The sequence below is a fragment of the Mycteria americana genome, chromosome 4, assembly GCF_035582795.1.
Source record: "Mycteria americana isolate JAX WOST 10 ecotype Jacksonville Zoo and Gardens chromosome 4, USCA_MyAme_1.0, whole genome shotgun sequence".
Classification (NCBI taxonomy): domain Eukaryota; kingdom Metazoa; phylum Chordata; class Aves; order Ciconiiformes; family Ciconiidae; genus Mycteria; species Mycteria americana.
Window position 1 is genome coordinate 91,739,196 of NC_134368.1, and position 22,713 is coordinate 91,761,908.

Here is a 22,713-nt window from a genome sequence, read left to right on the forward strand (position 1 = left end):
GCTTGAGTATATGGCTCGCAGTTCATGCTGATGTTGCACTAAGAATGCTCCTCATTGGACTAGTTGTGGGAAAATGTGTAATTCTTAACTGCGTATTTAGTATGGATTTAAATAAAAACACTGCTTTAGAGTTGATGGCTTGCACGGTCTGTGATTGCAGGGAGGTTCTACCTGTCTTTAGGCTAAGCTGAAAAGTTGCCTGACTTCTTCGGTATCTCTCAAGCCTTTCTCTTTTCTTAGTACTTTAATGTTTTAAAATGTAGGTTTAGGGAGTTAATTGCCTAACCTTTATCAAGTATTGGGGATTTTGGAAACTGTGAAGATCTGGAGAATCCCTTCACTTTGTTCAGGTTTCTGGATGACTCTGGAAGTACTTCAGGGTTGATAGCTGAATACACAGAGTTGGCGCTAGGCTTTATAAATTTATTTGAATGTAAAAATGCTTTTCAAATATTTTTGCTTAATGTTGTAACAAAATATTAAGGTCCTTATGTTTTTGTCAAGAATACTTTCACCTATGTGAAATGGATTGAGGTAGCAAATCTTTATAACTTCCAGTGTTAGTTACTCCTCACTCAACGACTGGCATAGACTTTCTTATTGATTTCTTAGCGTATAGTGATGTTGGCTAGAGGAGAAACAAAAACTCAAGTAGCTTCATTTGCTTGTAATTGTTTTTTCCAGGTGGCTTCTCAACTGTGTTTCTGGTACGTACCCATGGTGGGATACGTTGTGCACTGAAACGAATGTATGTTAATAACGTGCTGGATCTCAACATATGCAAGAGAGAAATTACAATTATGGTAAGAAGCCCATTATTTGTAACTGGAGAATGTATTAATTTGTAATATACTTACACTAAATGCCTCTTCAATGACAGCCGCTTCTAGATCACCTTTTCTTTTGACCTTGCAGTCCTCATTTTGCACTTTTAGTTTCAGAAACTAATGTTGAGTTTTAGGGTTGGTGTATGATTAACTTCTAAAGCAATTATAAAAAAATGTATTTGATAACTCGGTCAATTTGGTCAGTACATCTAGTTCCCAATCACAAGTAATTTCTTTCAGTTCTGCAGTGGTAACTTAAATTCTCAAGGCCTCTGTGTGCCACAGCTCTGCTAGCTGAATGATGCTGCTGGTGGCTTCCACAAGTGTTGTGGTCTTGGGCAGATATAAGCGTGTTCTTGAAGTTGCAGTCCAATGTTGAGGTAACTGATAAGAGTGTAGCTGGACTCCCCTACATCATAAGAGTTTCTGTTGTTTTTCAGCAGATGACTGATAAGGAGAAACTAGAAGGTTTAGTCAGGCACACTTGAGTTTATGATTACATGACAGGGAAAGAAAAAAATAATTAGGGAAAAAAAAAAGAGTTGCTGACTGGGCAAGAGAAAATCTGTTATTGCCTTCCAGCAGATACAATGAAGACTATTTATCTCTATCTCCATGCACTTCTAGCTTACACGTGTTCTAATCATAGCAGCACCCATTTAATTATCTGATATGAGAGGTACTTTTATGTTAACCTTAAGTGATCTTACAGGCAGCAACTCTGTAGTACAGATGACAACACTTATCTAGTCAGATGTGAAATAAGCATTGCTTAATTCTGCATGTAAAACGGCTTTTTAAAGTTGCTTTTTTTCCTTGGGGACACTTTCAGTTGCTTGTGTGTAATAACTTTGTAAAACTTGCTAATAGTTCAGACTACAACAGTCGTGGCTTTTTTCCAGCTACAATAACTGTGAGAGTCTGTTTTCCATTTAGCTTAGGATGGGCACGAGTAGCTTGATTCTTCCATCTCTCCTACATATTAAGCATATTAAGGCTCTAGCTATTACTACTTCACAACGTTGTTTGAGAATGCAACAGTTTGGATGTGTTTGCACTGTCCCAAAAGTAGCACGTAAATGTTCTGTTCGGAGTAGTCATTGCATGGTGTTTGGTATGTAGCAGTCACTCTGACCTTCCTGGCAGCAAGGAGCTCATCTGCTGTGTTTGTGGTACTTCCTCAAGAGTACTGGATGGGGGACGGGCTAGCTTAACTTGAATTTGTAAATTGTTGTCTGAAAACTTGTACTATGTTTTATTTGTTTAAATTTTTCTGTGCTGAAGTGTAATGTGCATTTTCTTTTTCAGAAGGAGTTATCTGGACACAAGAATATTGTGAGCTATTTGGATTGCGCTGTGAACTCAATAAGCGATAATGTTTGGGAGGTACTCATTCTCATGGAGTACTGTCGAGGTAAGAGACAACTCCTGGGTTTTCGGAGTAAATGCAGTGAAAATGTTTGTACTGATCGCCTGGGGTTTTTACTTATAATTGTTCCCTTAATAGATAAGGTTAACATATACATCTCACAGCTGGAATCCAATTAGTTCTTTTTGCTTTTCTGTTTGCGTTGTTGTTGTTGTTGAGGCACTGAGCTGTTGAACACTGAGAAAATGTCTAAGTTAGTTTCACATGGCTTTGTAATTAAGTATGATTAGAAGCAGGGATGTCATTTGTATAAGTATAAACTGAAATTATTCTGTTCTGCTGTTTGTCCTAATCAACTTGTAGCTAGAACATAATTCGATAGGGAAGATTGGCAAGCTTTTTGCTGCTCTTGTCCCTCTGCTATTTTTATTTAGGTAACAGTATTAAAGATGCTTTACTCTTATGACAGGTGACTTGTTATAAATGAGCATAGCATAGTTGGTGTTGATAATGCAGGCCAAAATAAATAATAGTCCTGTGGTCCTGTTTTATAATGTAACTTTTTTTCAAATAATATGTAAAACCGGGTAGTTCCTAGATAATTTTTTTTCCCCACCTCATATATGCATTGGAATAAACTTGCCACTGAGTTTGACTGCTGAAGTTTAAATAAAATTTAGGGTAACTAGACACTGAATATGAGATGGTGGTTAACCCGAATAGGTGATGATATTAGAACAGGTGCTACAAGTACAAAGTAAATTTCTTTCTAGACTAGAAAGAAAACCTACCCCATTGTCCCTAATGCTCGAAGAGTACTTTGAATTGAGACTTACATTTGGTTTTATTTGCAGTAGAAGCAGAAAACACTACATCTTGTGCAATCTGTACCATAAGAGCCAAAGACAGTCTTGATGTATGTTCTGGGGAAGCGAGTAAGGAGGTAACTTGGAAACTAATGGCCACATTTTTGGCTCTCTACCCTGCTTGTATGGGTGAAGTTCTGTATCCTTGTGGGAGCTCACTTCTGACTCCCTGTTGGTAGCACTCTTTCCTTAACTATAAAGGTAAATAGCCACATGGATGTCAACTGTCAGGTGACTTGACAGTATATAGGCGTTTCTTTTTCAAAGCATCCTTGTTTTGATGGAATGCTCACCAAGGCCTTGCAGATATTGAGTCTTGCTTCATCTGTTAGTAAGCATTGTGGTCAGAAGAGCCTAGTATTATCTGGGAAAATTACTTCAAGAAACAGGGAAATGATGATTCCCCATCTTAGAAAGAAACCTATGAAGAGGTTAAGTGAGGTCTTGCTCGAAGGGTGGATTCAGGGCTCCCCCCCCTCCCCCCCCCTTTATTTTCTTTAATTTTGTCTCCCAGAAAGACAAAGAGAGACTGTGTCTAGAATATTAATTAAATTTAACTTGGTTGGCTGACAGGGTTTTGGCTATGGATCTAAATGCAAGAGACACTTTTGAGGTAACATCTTTGTGCGATGGATGCTTCTTTGTGTTTGTGACAATTCGTCCCAAACAGGTTTCAGTCATAGGGGTGTTTTTTTCTATTTGCGACAGTAATTTTTCTGTCTAGGATGATACAGGAGTGCGCATTTGGAAAACCAGGTTTGTTGTATTTAAATATAGCGACTGTGGAAATCTTTCTTGCATCTTATTTGTGGACTTTTTGCTTATCAATAAGTCTTTACTTCTGTACATTATAGTAATGACTAAACCCCAAACACCTTGTTGTTTCTTTAGCTGGGCAAGTTGTGAATCAGATGAATCAGCGTCTGCAGACAGGCTTTACTGAATCAGAAGTAATGAGAATATTTTGTGACACCTGTGAAGCTGTTGCCCGGTTGCATCAGTGCAAAACACCTATAGTTCACAGGGATCTAAAGGTATGAACCTAATAAAAAGGAACATCTAGGTTAAAATCAATGATCTATCTGAAAAGGATTGAGAGTGTAGGAATTATTTCACTAAGACTGACTTCTAGGTAGGAAGCACTTGCTGTTGGTGATGCTGTAAACAGAGACACTAAATCGTAAGACATCACTTACTGCTAATGCCAAGTCTATTGATTTTTCCGAAAACTTTCCTGTTTGGGTGCGAGAAGGCATAGTAGCAGCTAACTTGGAAATCAATGCCATTATTTTCATCTAATGTTTCTGTGTGTTGATTTCCTTTCAAGGTGGAGAATATATTGTTAAACGATAGCGGGAACTATGTTCTCTGTGATTTCGGCAGTGCCACTAACAAATATCTTAATCCTCAAAAAGATGGTGTTAATGTGGTTGAAGAAGAAATTAAAAAGTAAGTTCACTTTTAAGTGGCCTATCATAAGCAATGATTGTGCTGCTAGGAAGCTCCGTGTATTATTGTGCAGTGTGCACCTACCTTATTAACATGAATTGAACTTAATGGTCGAATTTGAACTAGCGTTGAACATAAATATACTAAAACAGTGGAACTACTTGGTAATACAGATTTCTTCCATTTAGTCAGAGATTGTATTTGCAAAACTGAGACTCTTAAGAATAAAACGGTTGGTACAAAGCGTGCTGTTTGGTAACTAAATTGTTCAAAAATATATGTCTGGCTACTGGCTACTTTAGGAGAGTGATATTTTAAATTTGTGCTATTTCAATACAGCTGACAGTATGAGAGAAAACAAAGTGATGTAAATAAGCATTGGAATGGACTTACGTAGAGTATTATTTACACAGTAATGTCCATGTTCATTCTCCTAAGATTGATCAGAAAAATGCTTTGGCTTTTATTACAGGCACAGTCTTGAAAACATGTATTAGTTTGGTTTTGCCCCTTCAGGCTAACTACTGCAGAAGAATAAATACAGGCTACTTGTTCTTAAGTTATTGAGTGATACAGGGCTTTTGGTGTGTGGGTTCCACCCCCCCCCCCCCCCCCCCCGGGCCTGAAAAATACTTTAACTACTGGTTTAGTAATTACTTTGAGACGCTAGTTTTTTGAAGTCCATGTTCTGTATGTTTCAATATGTGATAGGAAATACTCTTGTAGGACTCCTACATTATGTCTTTCAAATGACTGGTTATTGCAGTATTTAAGCAAAGGGAGTCCTGTAAAAGTACATCTGCTGGGGAAATAACATAAAAAGCAAATTTTAGCTGACTTAATATTTATTTTTGTGTATGATAATTTTATGTTGCTACTCCAAATAGTCTCTGTGATGCTGCAAATGCAATAAGTGACTTGGGTTGCTTAAGACAATTCCAGGCACATATCTGAAAGTTGGGTGTGGGTGGTGTGTGCACAGCAGATGCAGGAAAACACACTTTGAGTTCCAAGGCACACTTTTCATCTATGTCCTCTTTTAATTATATACTGCTAGGTATACAACACTATCATACAGAGCTCCTGAAATGATCAATCTTTATGGAGGAAAAGCAATTACTACCAAGGCAGATATCTGGGTAAGCAAAAAATGAGGTACTAGGAAATATGGAACTAATTAAGAGGTGTGTTTGGGAAGTTAAAACCAGCGTTGACTAACTAAAAAAATTAGTTTTTCAAGTGAAATATATCATGCAGCTATACAATGCAGATTATAGTAGAGCTATCTTTGGTAGTTAGGTCTGCTGTAAATAAAATCAATGCAATGTGTGATGATCAGTTTGAGTTACGGGGGACATGATTTAGAATTCTTTTCCTTTTTGTCAGCTGAGGTTGCTGCTTGATTGTCACCAGTAATTTCTCGTGGAAACCTGTTGGCAGCATGATAAGGAAAGGCGTTTTTGTTAGGTGATGTGCAGTGAAGTAAATAAAGACTAAATTCAGTGGAAATGCTAGTGGTATCTCTGGGTGATAGGACAAAGTGACTGCAGCTCTTGGGGTATGCTCTAATTTTAGTAGTTAGTTGTCCAACATAGGAGTCAGTGGGAAAGAAAGCCTTTGTAGATCTGCTTTATATATCAGCTTGTCACATCAACAGAGTGTTTCATAATGCAGCTTCTACATAATGGTGTAAGCATCAGCTGTAGCTAGGATGCAATTTGTTTCTTGTTGGTGCTGTTTTATTGTGTGAAAAGGCTTATTCTCATCCCTTTACAGTGCCTGTATTTGTTTTTTACAGGCACTTGGCTGCCTGCTGTATAAACTTTGTTTCTTTTCACTTCCCTTTGGAGAAAGCCAAGTTGCTATTTGCGATGGAAGCTTTACCATTCCGGACAATTCCCGATACTCTCATAGTATACACTGTTTGATAAGTAAGTATCTGGGCACCACAGCAATTCTTTTGCCTCGTAAATCAAATACAACACGCAAGATCCCGCTAATATAGGCAAGCGACTTGGATGGGCCATGCAGACTGGCTGGGTTCTTGAGTGAACAGTGGGAGTTGCTCCTGGCTACCAGCTGTCTTGCAACTCCTGCGCTTGCTCTTGAAAGGAGGCTTGCTTATCCCCTTGCTCAACGGAGGACTGTGCCACAGGGTACAGAACTGAGGTGCTAGCCTAGAGAGGAACTTCAAAAACCGAGAGGAATCTTACTTGAAATGGCGCTAAAAGTGAGCCAAGTGAATGAAGTACAAACGAGTCTTTCTCGTGGACAGTTGACGTGTTAAAATCACTACTGCGTTTTGGGCATTTAATGGATGAGTTGATGATCACGTCAGAATTGAAACAGAATAAAACAGTGCAAAGACCTGCCAGATGACATTGTACCTCACAACTTAGAAGAGCTTTGTTGGAGTGAAAAGAACTTTTTGGGTTTTTTGGGAGATGTGGATGGTGTTGTGTTTTTCTTTTTTTTTTCCTTAGGTGGCCATAAACCACAAAGGGATAAGGGGAATGAAAAGAGTAACTCTTAATTTACTCGAAGTTCATTTGTTCTTATGGAATGTCAGACTGTTAATAGTATTTTTCTGTCCAAGTCGGGCAGTTGTGCTTAGATGAATTTGAAGTGCAAGTTTAGTTTAGAAGCATAAATGTACTGAAGATGAATTGCACTGGAGGGAATTTTGTAGTAGTTTCGTGGCTTATAACAGAACAAAAATCTGATAAAGTTTGTGCAACCCGAAGTGTCAGACATGAAGTCTGGTAAAAGTTTGAAAGCACTGCGCCTATGATGGAAAATTTTGGACAAAAACAATCTCTGAGGCTAGCGATTAGTCATTAGGCAAGTACAGAGATACGGGATCTAATATTTACAGTAATAATGAGTATTTTCAGTTGTCTTTGTTTTCAACTTGGAGCAGGTTAACTTGAAAGAGCGCAACTGACAGAATAGGAAAAGTTCAGAAAGTTTGAATAGGGGCTCTTACGGTTTATTGCGAAGTTAAGAATGTGTTGATCACATAGTATATGCTTTTGTGGAATAGGAAATACGAAATCCAAACCACTCCTTTGTGCACACATTGATAATTGAGAAATAGCAGTAAGCATTTACCTTTTGCAAATGCTTAGTAACTGACAAAATGAGATTAATTTTTAAGTGATTAAATACTTCTCTCTGTATCACAGTGCTCCTTCGAGAAGAGTACAGGTTTTAATCCTGTCTCCTTATAAGTATGAGTGCTGATTTATTAAGATTCAATGAACTGCTGTGCCAAGATGAGCATTACTGGCATGAAATATATGTGGGTGGGGAAGAATCTCATAATGTAAACTTCCCTTCTTTCCATTTGGAATGGAAACCAAAAAAAGCTGCAGTTGGTCATAAAAGGTATTTCAGGGACTTCTGGCTTCATCTCTGCTCTTTTGCAAGGCAGAGCGACAAGCCGAACATTCTCCACTTTATAAATCTAGTACTTCAGAATCAAGTGGCTGGAGTCACTTCATCATGTGTCCTATTTCCACTTAATGGTGCTGTCACTGTTAGTTTATATCTGCTTTATTTTGTAAAACCCATTAAAAATAAAACTTGCTGTGAACTATATTGGCCATGAAATGATGCCTTTTAGTAAAACTGTAAGATCTGTCTAAAATTATATTAATTTGTTAAAAAAAATTACTTCAAGGTTTTTTACAAAATGTTGTTTAAGGTTGGCTGTACTACTGAGCAGTTTTGGAAATGTAGCTCAATTTTCTCATCCAAACTGAGAAGTTAAATTTTCATAGGTTGTTCATTTTCTCTAAAAATATCTTCAGCTACTAAGGCTTAGCTTCTTTAGAAAATATCTTTCACTGTTTATTTAGGTTCTTCAGTCATTTAAGCAAGATTTCCTGATTATGCGTTCTGTATAATATTATAAACATTATAAAGTAACTTTTATTTACTTGAAAAAGACCAAACCTTATGTTTGAGAGGGACATGTTCAAGCTTATGTTTGAGAGGGACATTGGAAATTCTGTGTCTTGTCAGGGAAAAGTCCTTTTATCCATTGAACTATATATATTTTTTTAATATACAAAAGTGTGCATAGCCAACTAAACCTGGAAGACAAAAGGTGATGTAGAACCTTTGCCCGATGCAGTTAGATGTATCTGTGGATTGTGTGTTAGCTATATTGAATTTTTTATTAACCCTAGAAAATTCTGGTACTGCGAGTTGGTTTTATGTTGTTTCTCTCTGAAGTTATTAATTACTACTTCACTTTAGCTGCCCTTTTCACAACTGAGTGTCAAAATATCAAACAGCATGTATCTTCTCCCATTATATTTGACCCTAGAAACTATTTGACTTGACAAAAAGTATTGGGAAAAAAAAAGCAACATAACAATAAAAATGACTCTTTCTGGGGTAAGCTCATTTGGCAGAGCTGCTGAATTTCTTCTTGTGCTAGCACGCTGTCTCTACAAGCTTTTTGATATCCAACAGTGATAACTTGGTCTTATCAATTTTTGCAGGATATATGCTTGAACCTGATCAAGAACAGAGACCTAATATCTTTCAAGTATCTTACTTTGCCTTTAAACTTGCCAAAAAGGATTGTCCAGTGTCTAATATTAATGTAAGTAGTCTTTATTTTTTTCTGTATTTTTAGTGTATTTTGTAGGTAGCATTGAGAAAAGTCTATCAAATGAGCGGAGAAGGATGTTTTCAATTTCTTCATAAACCTCATTCCTAAGTTTAAAACATAGAGCAGAGTACACCTCAAGGTGCTATGGTGTACCTGCCATATTAGCTCTCTAAAGAAAATATTTTGTAATTTTGAGGGCATAGCTTCATGAATTATATTTATACTGCACCAATACCTGACTTGCGGTTTTAACCATTACTAATCTCTTGTGTGTAATAGAATTAATACCAAGTATACTACAGAACTTAAACTTGTTGACAACAGAAGATTTAATGTTGTAATGGTAGTGTCAAGAGGATTTGTTTGTTTTAGATAAACCCTTTTTCTTAATCATCCTTAGCAATTACATTAATCCCTTGGAAGGACTAGAGTGAACTGGAAGGCAAACACAATGGTGTGTTGGTTTGCCTGCATTCCTACCCTTACCTTCCCTGTGAGTTTGAACTTTGTCTGGAAGTGTGAACTGTCTCTCAAAGATCACCTCATTCACAGATGTAATTACTGTGCAATGGAATTTGAGGGCACATCAATAATGTTCAGTATGATAAAGTGATCCTCAAGATAGGCATTAGGAAAAATCTGTCTTAAAATTCGTTTTGGAACAAATGTCAATTATAGTAAACTGCCTTCAGAGGCAAACGAGTGAACTTTGAGATCCCTTTGAATTCCTTTATCACTGATCGTTGCAGAAGAAGGTGCTCAGTACATGTAAGTGTTGCTTTTTGGAAACTTAGGTCAAAAAAAAAAAAGAGAAGAGAAAACCGTGAAGTACTTAGCATTTGTAGGTAAAGGCTAAATTTCAAGTGGTTCGAATGGTTTTGCATTATGCTGTTGCAGTGTGTGATTAGGAGGTGCAATAACTACATTTTCCCTCGAATACTTGATCCTGAAATATGAGCAAGTATATAACTTTACCTTGACATAACATAATTGGGGAATTTACTATGTTACTCATTGGAGGAGTAGTATCACCTCAGTCTGGTGCCTTGAGAACGCCTGTTTCTTGGGTTTTTTTTTTTCCCCCTGCAGATAGGAATTGCCTGCTTACTTGGCCCTTTGCCCTGTGACAGCCATAGAAAAGTAAAAGTGCCTGGAGTATTCTTACAAAGTGAAGCTGTTCTGTGTGTGTGTGGTTTTTTTCCACTGGAGTGTTAAAACAGCACGAAGAGCAGCAGTCAGTGCCCTAGTTTCTGTTGCTGTTGATATTCTCTGGTAGTGCTTGCCCCTCCAGCACACATCTGCCTTGAAAGAGAAGCAGCACAAAGATGTGCACATGGGCACCCCTGACCCTGCCCCTCGAAGTTTCATGAGAATATAGGAATGACCATTATAGGTTAGAAGAAAGGCTGGCTGAGTGCAGTATACTGTCTTCGACAGCAGCTTATTTTTTCAAGGGAAAGTTGGAAGTAAGCCTGTCTGTCTCTTTCCTAGACTCTTGACTAATTCCAGTACTGATGGTAGTCTTCAGGAGCAGTATTTAATAACTGATAACGCTGTTTCTACTGTCTGTGATCAGATTTAGATTTGTGTTCTTAACTGTACATAAGGATGTAGTGCATGTGTAATTAGAGATACTCTTCCTCCTCCCTCCCCCCAAATTGCCATTTTCCTTAGTTCAGTGCAGTTTAGGTGAAATGTGATGCATTCAGGAATTGTCTGAGATGGGGATAAGTTGAAGGACCATAGAAGCTTAGATGCTGCATGGCTTCCTGGAACTTGTGTTGTGGTGGAAGAGCTGAGTGAACTAAAAAACTACTGTTGTTTCATCCAAAGGTTAGGCTTTGTTTTAGTTCTTAAACTTGAGGCTAAAAGAAGTCTCTGTCCTGTGCAGTTACAAGAAAACATTTGGAGAATATGTTTTACTTCATTGTCGATAGGTGGTAGTGTGTAAATGAAGTGAAGTAGCTGACAAAACAGTCAGACCAGTAATGTTTTTGTTTAACTTTTGCAACAGATAAGAGAACATAGAGACACTGTTAAGTCAAAACACTTTTAATCTACAGCCATGTGAGTGACTTCTGCATGAAGCCTTATAACATAAAAAACTTGAACCCAAGTATTCCCCTTCAATATGTAATGATTTTTTTCTTTCAGGATTTCGGTTTTTTAATTTATTCAAATTTATTTTTCCCAAGAATTCTCCTGTCCCTTCAACTCTTCCTGAGCCCATGACAGCTAGCGAGGCAGCTGCTAGAAAAAGCCAAATAAAAGCAAGGTGAGCAGCGGATGTGGCTTTACTTTTTTTTTTTTTTTTTGCTAATATTGGTAGGCTACATGTTTGTCTGAAACCTGTTTTCATATGCTTGTTAATAAATGAAAAAGTATCTAGTAGCAGAGGTCATTGCAATAGATAGCTGCAATTCTAAGAGCTTCAAGTTTGGATTCCACTCCATTGCTTTTTTCAGTGTATTGAGAATCCACGGAGAGAAACTGAGAGCCTGTTTTGTGGTGGAATAAGTGCTAGCAGTCTGTTTCTGATCTGGTTTATTATCTTCTAGTGTGATGAGTGCATTTTGAAATAGAATATATTAGTGGCAAGTGAGGATAATATGTTACAGGTATACTGTTCTTAGTTTTATTTAAATATGCAAGGCAAATCTGATTGAAGGTAAGTGGATTTTGTTTTTTCAAAAATTGCGATTTTTATACCAAAATATTCCTTCTTTTGTACTTTTTAATAAAAATCAACCCAAGACTTTGGTAATTCCTAGTCGTGCTTTTTACTTCTGCTGTGGTATGTGGCGTATGCTTCATGCTAATGCTGGAAGAATCCTGTACACTTTTATTCCTTGTTAATGGAAGTTGTTTGAGTTTTGAATGTACCAGCATGTGTGAATTAGGTACTTTTACATTCAGCTATAATTATCAGCTGTATTTCAACTCTGACTTCGTTAGCCTATTGTGAATGAGAAGCAAACGAATGGGCTCATCTAAGCTGTGTTTCAGCTATGTAGATATGTCTGTGCCATTTTAAGGTAATGTCATGGTCTGGGCATGGCTGGTTTTGCGGGCTCTGCTGTCAGTTGGTAATGTGCAGCAGAGCGCAGGTGTAGAGTATCTATGGAATACAGTTTTAAACTCCAACTAAATCTGCCAGATAATAGTAGAAAGAGTCATAGTTCTTCCTAAATAATGTTTTCCTGACAGCCCTAAGTTACAGCAGGCTAAGGCAGATGGTGTGTTGATATAATATGGTAGGAAATAATGTGAGGTGTTAGGTACGGGGGCTCAGATGGTGAATTAGTGTTTTTTTAAGCAGCTGGACAGTTTTTGAAAATGCATGTACTATAACCTGGTAACAGGATTAAAGATCAAAAGTACTTTGGTTTTTAACGTTTTTGTGACCCTGGAGGACTATTATACACCTCTGAAGTACTGCAGGGAAGGCGCAAATATTTTGAGCTGGTTTTGGGCGTTATAACTGCCAGAGGCTAAATCTCTTAACAAAAAGTAGAAATGAGTTGACTTAACAGATAAGATTTTTCTTAATGTTATTTCCTCTATGTATGAACAGTAATCATATCTCTGGTCATAGGATTGCTGACTCACGTGCTGCATGTAACTTTTACTCAGTACTGGGAACTGAGGAAAGCTTATGCAGAGAGATCTCATCTCGTGCCATGGTCTCCTTGGCAATAAGGCTGTTGCATAGCTCCTTCTAAGTGGTGTTCTGCAGCAGTCATATAGCCTATGGCTGCAATGGGTGGTGAGTGGAATTTTAGGAAGTAAATTAAAATCCAGTTCAGAACAGCACATGGTTAAGACTTAATTGAGCTATTCAGATATATATTGTGTCTAATTTGAAGAAGAAAAGGTCATTTTTTTATTAAGTCTCTTCCATGGAAAACTTGCCATTTCAGAATAACAGATACCGTTGGACCAACAGAAACCTCAATTGCACCGCGACAAAGACCAAAGGCCAATTCAAGCACTGCCACTTCTAGTGTGCTGACGATCCAGAGCTCAGCAACTCCAGTCAAAGTACAAGTTCCTGGTCAATTAGGTAATCGTGGGCAAAAAGGTAACTTAACCATGTCTAAGGATGGACCCAAATAAATGAAGAATGAATCTTGTATTTTTTTTCCTTCTTGCTCTAGTAGAGATAACATAAAAAATACCAATTAATCTGCTTTTTTTTACATGCTGAAACACAAATTTTCATCCTTTTTGAAAGACTCTAAATGTGCAAATAATACATTTGAACAGGTGCCACAAAAACTAAATGCAAATTGTTGAGAAGTGAAGGTATTTTTTTCATTGTGCTTAACACTGAGTTTGAACTACGTTTCCCACTGTGGACTGTGAGAGAAGGTCATGCTCAGTTTTGACTTGCAAATAGTTCACTAAAAGTACTGAGCTCTTCTGTAACAAACTGCTTTCATGGTAGTAGGGAAAATATTTTCCCTGTGCCTCAGTAAGTCATGAGATAGCAACAACATGTTGCTATTATTTGTAGCCTGGAACCATGTAAAAACTTCACTTCTCTAATGACTGATTGATGCATTTCACATTGCACTCTGGGTGCAATAGAGGGGCAACAGAGGAGTAATTGAGGGAGACGGAATCGAGTGAAATGGGTTTTTAATAAATCCTTTGAGTTTTTCTTTATCTCATTCAAAAAGATTTATGGCTCTGGTAAATACTCACTTTCATAGTTTTCATTTATAGCTTGAATACTTTCCTAGTTGCACTTTGTGATGTTATGTGTCTATTGCAGTACAGGAAGAGTAGCTTCAGGGTTGGTGTTGGGAAAGCCTCAGATCAAAAGGCCACTGAGAGTGTTTGTGTCGCAGGTGCAAACAACTTTTAGTAGACAGGGTCCAAGTAACATCCAACTTGGGAAGCTTTTCCTGTTACGAGAAGCAACAGATAGTTCCTGGGCACTTCAGAATATAAATACAGCACGCAAGAGAGATTGATTTATGTTAGTAACTGCTTACTTAAAAGGCTGCAAAAACAATTTAATGGAAAAATTAATCAGGTGTTCTGTTTAAGGGAATTTGACAAGTGAGCCAATAGGTCCCTTAAAAAAAAAAAAATTGTGTTGTATGCATACAAAATTTTATGCTTTGAGGTTAGGGTTTGAGATGCTAGAAGGTACAACTTAAGTATTAGTAAAGCGGAAGTCTTGAACCCAGCTTGCTTTGTCGTGAGACCAAAGGAAGCTTCCCGTATCTTGTAAGTAGAAACCGTGCATTGACAGGCCTGGAAGTATTTTCAGAGAAGTGAACTTAGTATCTACCAGCTGTACTACTTGTCAGACTGGGAAGGGAAGTTGATCAACTGTTTCACCTTGAAGTGTTAAATAAAGAGGTTAACTGCCAGGGAGCTCTTTGCCTAAACTTCAGAGATCAGTATGTGAAGAGTGTTGTCTGAACATCACAGGAACCACCCGACCAGGCAACGGACAAGAAATCTTACAGTCCCAGGGGACCAACCAGCACCCTCCGCAGCAGAACAGAGTTCTCCAGCAGCTGCAGCAGGGGGACTGGAGGCTGCAGCAGCTACACCATTTACATCACCAGCAGCAGCAACCTACGATTCAGGATGCTTATATTCAGCAGGTACAAGTCAAATCTATGACACACATTTCTAAGAGACACATGTTATGCTTGTGAATAACACTTGGAATCATGCGCTAGTTAAGCATTGCTGCTGTTGCTGCCTGTTTTCTTTCCTGCTAGGAGAGAGATAAAGGGATCATGGCTTCTGCCCCTCCATTTTACCTTTGATTCGTCTCCTCGTAGGCACTGTAATGCTTAGCTAGAAAGTTGCATTCTTTGTGCTGTCTTGTTTTTGCAGTTTGACCCTGAATCCCAGCTTGCTTTGAATCGCCACTGTGTGGCCCAAGTGAAGGCTTTGTGTATGTGTAAATGTGCTTGAGATAAAAGTTAGGAATTATCTAGGTGACGATGCTATGCTTGCAGTAGATGGTTGTGCGTACGTCATCTGAGTAAGATTTTTTCAGTTTTTGCTTTATTCAGTTTTTCTTGGTCAGTGAAGAGCTTCCTTTTCGTAGTTGTTGCGTCTGCCCAGAGTTCTCATGGGTACCATGTATTATAACACTGTCCAGCTTGCATACCATCAAGTATAATTGTTTCAGTTGGGTAGCATAAATACCTGTAAACGTAACAGAAGAGCAGCTAGGTCACACAAGAACTTTCAGATCCTGTGCAAGATACCTATTGCTATTCCTCTTCTTTTTCCCCCTGTTCTTTAAAGCACAGCTGATAAATTTTCCAAAGGGGCTCAGAACTGGTGACAATTGCGAAAGCTGGGATGTTACTTGGCCTGCCTTAGAGAAGGCAGTGCTGAAGATGTAGTCTGATATTTTGTTAAACAGGCTGGTATTAATTGGGGGTGAAGAAAAATGGAAGGGCTTCCAAACACAGAGTCAATAAAATGCAGCGACTGAATTGCAAGCTGATTCTTGGTTACATGATGTCTTAACTGAAAAATGCTGTTGAGTTACAGAAGTGATATTTTAATTGATGCTCCTTTGAAATATCTGTATATTTCTAAAGGGGGGATCATTACTTCTTAAAGCTATCTTCTTCTTTTCAACTATAGTATCAACAAGCAGTGCACCAGCAGATGGTCCAACAGCAGCTGTTGATGCAGTCTGTGTACCAGCAGCAACCTTCCCAATCTCAGTATCCTGCTATGGTATGTCAAGAATGGAACATAGATGGTACAATCTTAAAATACGTGCTGTGTTTGTAAGTCTATTGTGAAGAAGACTATGTAAGAGGAGTTTGAGAGTAGTTGTAATGAGGTGTGGACCTGGTAAATAGTGTGAAGTCCAGCATGGAAAATGATACTCAGTTGGGGGGGGAAACAAGTTAATCCAAATGTGGTTGCAAAAGCTGGAGTTGCACTTCTATTATTGCAACTCCGTATTAATCGGATGGGATGTATCCTAAAGTTCATTAAGTAGGTATATACTAATTTGAAACATACTTAGTACTTAAGGTTTCCAGTAGTGACTACCGCAACAAATGTATGTACAAAGTGATAAAAGACATAGTGGCATCAAATTCCTGCTTGAAAAGCAAGAGAGCTAACTGACATAATCTGTTTTTCCAAAGTCAGGAGAAGTTGTCCTGAAACTTTGATTATTAATATTTAAGAATAGGGTATGATGAAAACTAACTTCTTAGTGCTTCAGTAGGATATACTTAGGTTGCAATAATTACAAAAAGCTAAGTGGTAATATGTTGGAAGAGAAGAAGGGTATCACTGACCTGTTAGGGCAGTTTCTTTTTACCCGTATAATGGACAGGTCTGGCTTCTTGCTTCTGCCGAAGCTACCGAGCTTTTCAGGAGTGTGGTGGTGGTAGTGCATTTGGCTGCAAGGCCGGTATTGTTACTTAGCAGAAGTGATTCACACTAGCCCATGTGAATTTTAGTAACGTGATTATTATCTTACTTAGGTGCAGCAATATCAGCAGGCTTTCCTACAGCAGCAGTTGCTTGCTCAGCAGCAACAGCGGTCGCGACAGGCGCAGTCTCCTGAATATATCACTTCTCCACAAGACTTCTCACCAGCCTTCATCTCCTACCCTGGGTCACTTCCAGTGCATGCTGGAACAGTGGCAGATTGTCCCTACCCTGCAAGCAGGTAAGTATTCTGACATAGGTATACCCAGGGGCTACTTATTGCTTACATGCCTAATTGTGATGAGCACCGCTGAATCCTTTTGTCAGAAATTACTTCCTTCAATAGTAAGGTATTACTTAAAGCAGTTGGATAGTTGCTGTTTAGTGGTAAAGGATATTTTGGGAGGTAAGGGAGACACTTAAGTTGTTAACAGATGAGCCTGGTACAACTTCTTAAAGAAGCTATCTTGCACTTTTTCTTGTTCATGGACTTACTGCAGGAACTGACTGATAACCACTTTGCTTAGGATGGTCAGTAGCCTATGTTGAAGGAGGTTATGGGCCTGTGAAAGTCATCTCAAACGTTCTTTTAATACAGGCTTTATATTTGACATTTATTTGCTAGGACTTCTAACCTTTGTGTCTGTTGATCGGAGCTCTGACTTAATTGTGTTATATGGTGGAGTACACCTCATCAGTGCTGTGGTCCCTTTGCAGGGGCCTGTGGACTTACCCTTGCTTAATAAAGTATAATAATAATGACTTCAGCATGAATTCTTACAAAAAACTGTGTGTGCAATAAAAACTCCTTTCTCTTCTGATTTAAAAATTAAAAAATCACAGATTTGTCAATTTTCATTAATTTTATGAACTAAGTTATAAACTCATATAGGTTCCTACTATACTATATTGAAAGAAGTCCTTTGCAATTGTGGGAATGCTGCAATCCTCGATGCCGTCAGTCTTGACACAGGCGTTCAGTTAATAGTGTGGCTTACATGTATCAGGCGCTGCTGTCATTCTTAGTCTCTTGTAGGTTACAGTGCGTTGAAAGAGTAAAAGGCAAAATATCTTCCTGCTGTAGGCTGGATTGATGTAATATCACATATATCACAGTTTGGCTTTGTCTCACTAATTAGGCAGTCTAATCCCTAGCAGAGAGTGTTGTCCTGCACTTCTGTGCCCATACCTGAGACTTACCAGCTGTACTTTGGTCAGACCTACTGCCAGAGTACTTCTGTCACACATAGTTTCTGAAAGGTATTATTCTAGTCTGGAAGTAAATATGTATATTTCCAGTTTCTCTTCTGTGTGTTTGGCTGAAGGTTTTGATCCTGCTGTTTAGCTTAAAGTCAATGACTGTGAGTTAGCAATGGTTTGCAAGGTGTAAGATTTATCTTGTAAACAAAAATTATGACTACTTGTATTAAAGGAAGGGGCGATGAGTTTCTTTTCCCTTGACATGCTAAATGCATTGCGTTGTATCGCGTGTTGTCCTTCTCTCAGTAGAAAGAGCCAGTAGTCTTGTGGGATGGCGGCACCCAAGCTGACAGGAAGGAGCCCCTGCCCCGTTCTCTTGCCTTGAAGAGATGGTTCCACGTGGAGCTGGGCTGCAGGTGTGGCCTGCAGAGCCTGGCTAGGCACAGAGAGAGAACCAGTTAGCATGCAGTAACTGGCTGATTGCTGCTTTTCTAGTCCACTTCAGACAAACAGGGAAGTGGTAGGCGTAATTTGCTCAAATGTGCATGAAAGGAAAAATGCATTTGGTTAAAGGTTTCCTTATCTGTGTAGATGAGTAATACAAGCAGAAGCTGTGATGTCAACTGGTTAAGTTAAAGTTAATTGTATCGGGTGGATGTAGGATTCAAAGACACTTAATGTGTCTGCCAAGAAAAAAATTGAAAATAAAGAGAACCAACGAAAATGTCAAACATATTTAGTAGGCTTTTTTTTTGAGGAAAACAAGGCAGTCTCCTATGGCAATACAGAAATGACCACAGGTGAAATAGTTTTTGCCCTTGCATCTCACCTTGATGAAGGATTCTGTGCTTTGGCTACAATTAATACAATGAAATATAAAAGTCCAAGGGCTGCATACAGAAATGATGTGACTGAACCACATATTTGAAGTGATCTGTTTCGCTTAAACTAGTTTCCAGGTACTTTGTGGATAAGCTGTTAGTGCATGTGTGTTGCTTGTATGTAGTATTTTGGCATAATAAAGCATGTCATGGATTTTCGCCCTGATAAACAATCAAGTAATGTTTCTCTTTATTTGCTTCCATGAATTGACTTTACAGGTCAGGTATTCCTGATGCTGAAGCAATGGCCAGTTACCCAAAGCAGAGCATCAATAACCCCCCAGATATGTCAGGCTGGAACCCATTTGGAGAGGACAATTTTTCCAAGTTGACAGAGGAGGAGCTGCTGGACAGAGAATTTGACCTGCTAAGATCAAGTAAGGGAGGCTTGAAGGCTTATTTTGCTTCGCAGTAAATAAGGGCTCTGTAGTTGCTCAGCAGTTCCAACACCTGTCTTGTGGAAGGGCCATGCAGCCTGTGTACAGAAAATTCTTTCTGAGCATTTGAGGGCAGAGTTGGGCCTGTCTTCTTTCTTTCCTTTCCCTTTTTGAAAATGTGTGCAACAGGATCTCACTGTCTAAAATGGGTGGTTACTGCCTCAAATACTGCAGAAATGGTAATATCTTAGCTCTTAAATACTGCTTGTGTCACCTTGATTGTCAAGAAGCTCTGAACAGCAGAGGTATGTTGTCAGATAGGAAGAAAAGTTTGGCTGCTTGCTTTATTCCTTTCCAGCTTCTTTCTTGCACACCAGAGCAGAAGATTCTGTGGGTCTGATACGTCCTTTGAAAATGCCTGAAAGAAAATTGATCTATTACATTATGTTAATGTTTTGTAATGTCCTTTTTGATGAGTGGCTACATGTAAGGGCTGCTTTATTGTTCTGATATGGCAATAGTTGAATAAACTTTTTCCTCTTGAAGTCAGTTATCTCAATGGTTTTTACTTGGAATGACTTCCTTTTCTTAATTGCTTAACCACATGCTCATTAGATGCTCTTCTGAAAACTGGTTTTGTCAAGCTCAGATTTATTAGTGAGACTTGTAAGATGGGACAGTGTCAAAAAACAGATTGTATATACTAGGCTGATTATCAGCATGTTCCTTGCAATTAAAAATGCAGTAAAGTTGAATTTCAAGTAATTGAAAAAAACCAAAAACCCCTATGCCTTCAGCTGAGTCTTTTTGTTCTTGATTTCTGTGTCCTTAAATGTAGCTGAACAAGATGTGTGCATTACCTGCTAATACTTAAGGAAAGTGACTTTTTTTGGTGAAACTCTAGTTTATTGTTTTCACTTGTATCCTGTGTTGATCAAATAAGACTCCTATTTTTGAGATACGGATGTAGCCTGCACACATTTTACAGTAAAATGACTTACAGCTAGTTGGGCAAAATGGATAATGTACCAGCTGAAAAATAAGCATTCTTTCTGAATTCAAGTTTAGAATTGGAAATTTAGTAGTAGAATTGAATATTTTTAGGCATGCTTCCAAATGAAGCCTTAGAATCTTCCGAAATAATACAGTCTTGAATCTCGAGAAGGTTAGCTTGAAGTACAAGGTCAGCACATAACCCATTTCCAGAATCTTTAACTGACTGTTGGACTGCTGACTGTAGTTATGGTAAGTTTTCTGTGATGTATTTGGTTAAGCCACATGTTTTGAACAAATGTAAGTACAGAAGAAGATGCTAACCAAGGATATATTTCAAGTGGCTTACAAAAAGCTGGAAAATGCTATACAAGAAATAGACTTGCCTGCAGTAGCTCAAGAGGCTGGTTATAGTAAGCTGGGGAAATAAAAAATCAGAGAATCATTCCAGTTGGAAAAGGCCCTTAAGATCATCGAGTCCAACCGTTAGCCTAGCACTGCCAAGTCCACCACTAAACCATGTCCCTAAGCACCACCTCTACACGTCGCTTAAACACCTCCAGGAATGGTGACTCCACCACTGCCTTGGGCAGCCTGTTCCAGTGCTTGACAACCCTTTCAGTGAAAATGCTGAATTGTGTGCAGTTAAACTTAGTGAACGCTAGAATAACTTGGAGCTAAGTGCTGCTAACTGCTGTCTCTAAATCTCCAGCAGAAAGAACAGTAAACTACTACTATAATTCCATTACCCAGTTTTTGTACTACATGTGTGAAAATAGTCTCAAGTTTTTAAAGACTAAATCTACTTAGACGTGTTTTTGGCTCACCTCAGTAAAGATAATTCAATGCACAGAAGAGCTGGATGTGATAATCAACTTAACATACTGTATCAGAAAAGTAAACCCAACAGCATAGTTAGGCTTAGTAAATAACCAGCATTAGGGTTTTTTAGTCAATTGAATACAGAAAATGTAAAAATAAAAATAATTTTAAAAAGAATAATTTGCTTGACCGATGGAACACTAGATGGCAGGCTTGTTTATACATGACAGGAGATGCAGTTACAGCTTTCCTTAGCCCTTTTGGCTTGACTTAAGTTAGAGGTCAAGTGGAGGGGGGCATTGCTGGTTTTAATCTCTGTGTGTGTGTACACATAGATAAATAGATCAAAGACTTCAAAGACCTTTTAACTTAGTTTTTTGATATTAAGGAAGGTGTGCCAAAGGTCATATGAACTTACCTTGCAGTGTTAATGCCTTTATGGCAGTCAAAGCAGAAATATTTATACTTAATTTTGTCTGCTGGTACTCTCTCCAACTTAGGTGGATTAATAAGAAATTGGGAGAGTTATTGTACAACTAAGGCTTGTACCTATAAAATTGTCTTGAACTGTATAACACTTCCTGGAATTTCCTCAGATATATCTTAAGGATCAAGGCTTAATTGCCTTTAGATGTAGGTTATCTCTTATGAGAGAAAACTGCTGTTTACTACTAAGTGATTTTTTTTTTGCTCAATTTTTGAGTTTACTGTGAATCATGTTGCCATCTAGAGGAAGGAGTTGAAGACACAGGTTTAATAAATTGTTATATTGTGTGTTACTAAACCCAGTTGCTATCCTGTACTTCATAACTCATGTACAGTGTTTTGTAAGTTTGTCTTTTTGTGATGTTATGTGGTGCTGACTAGGATTCAAAACATCCTTTTTTTCCACTTCCAAGATTTGTATTGTTGAGCTGATGCTTTATACCTAAATGCAAAATACTTGAAAATCTGTCAAATATTTTTAAAGCTGTTGTGTTTGTGACAGTGATCCATGAGTAATTAAATATACACAGCCTTTGTTAGAGGATCAAGATGTCATAATTTGTCAGGCTAATATTAGCGTTCAATTTTGTACATTTAGTAGCTTAATCTCATAGTGTGTGTAGTGATGGGTATTGTGGTGATGATGAATCACTTGTCCTTTAAAAAGGGAGCTAACTCATAGAACAGAATACCTCTCTTACACTTCGTGGAAGCTTTCATACTAAAAAGATGACAGTTGCAGTAGAATGTCATGTGCAACTGAATGAAGATTTCTGAACTGAGCACCTTTGTGGAGACCTTCGGTATGGAGTTAGAGGGTGGAGTTCTTGGTTCTTGAGGACACTGTTGTTTCGCTGGTGTTGTGCTTATCATCATCGATATTCATGATGGTCCAGAAGCAACACATGATGCTGCGAGTCTGACGAAGTTGTGAAGAAATGGATTTCTTAGAGTTCCTGTAACCACTTCATAATCTGTGCAGAATTGGGAGCCGAGAAAATGAGGTGTCTTTATCACCGCAAAAAATACTAGCGCAGCCTTCGCACTGAATTGCACAAAGATTTTTGTTAAGCCCAGAATCATCTTGGTGCTTCAACAGAGACACCTGCGGATGCAAAGCCTACAGAGCTCTGTGCCCATCTCCTTGGCAGTACGTCCAGTATGAAGGAACTACCTAGGCCCCCTGTGCAGGAAGGAGCTGTGGTCCTGACCAGGCTTTCCTTGTGCACAAGTGCTTCTCGTACTTCAGAAAGTCCTGAGAGAGCTGTCTCCTGAGAAATCTTGGGCCTGTTACTTGAATGGAAACAGCTGGATTCCTTGTTTGTGGCCTTAAATAACTGCACTTTGCTATGGAAGGGTCCGCTGTGCCATGTGGCACA

General features: G+C 38.5%; 1 protein-coding gene across 3 annotated transcripts in view; it reads left to right on the forward strand.

The window, feature by feature from the left end:
• Positions 1-22,713, forward strand: part of BMP2K (BMP2 inducible kinase) — a 67,558-nt gene that overhangs the window by 25,680 nt on the left and 19,165 nt on the right. For 2 of the 3 annotated variants that reach the window (XM_075501367.1, XM_075501369.1), the window contains exons 2-14: positions 685-803; positions 2,136-2,241; positions 3,954-4,096; positions 4,390-4,511; positions 5,569-5,650; positions 6,310-6,442; positions 9,023-9,126; positions 11,331-11,410; positions 13,056-13,216; positions 14,581-14,759; positions 15,766-15,861; positions 16,629-16,816; positions 18,876-19,033. In XM_075501367.1, coding sequence (XP_075357482.1) covers positions 685-803; positions 2,136-2,241; positions 3,954-4,096; positions 4,390-4,511; positions 5,569-5,650; positions 6,310-6,442; positions 9,023-9,126; positions 11,331-11,410; positions 13,056-13,216; positions 14,581-14,759; positions 15,766-15,861; positions 16,629-16,816; positions 18,876-19,033 — 1,671 coding nt within the window. The remainder of the gene's footprint in view (positions 1-684; positions 804-2,135; positions 2,242-3,953; positions 4,097-4,389; positions 4,512-5,568; positions 5,651-6,309; positions 6,443-9,022; positions 9,127-11,330; positions 11,411-13,055; positions 13,217-14,580; positions 14,760-15,765; positions 15,862-16,628; positions 16,817-18,875; positions 19,034-22,713) is intronic. The other variant, XM_075501368.1, reaches the window with a different exon arrangement.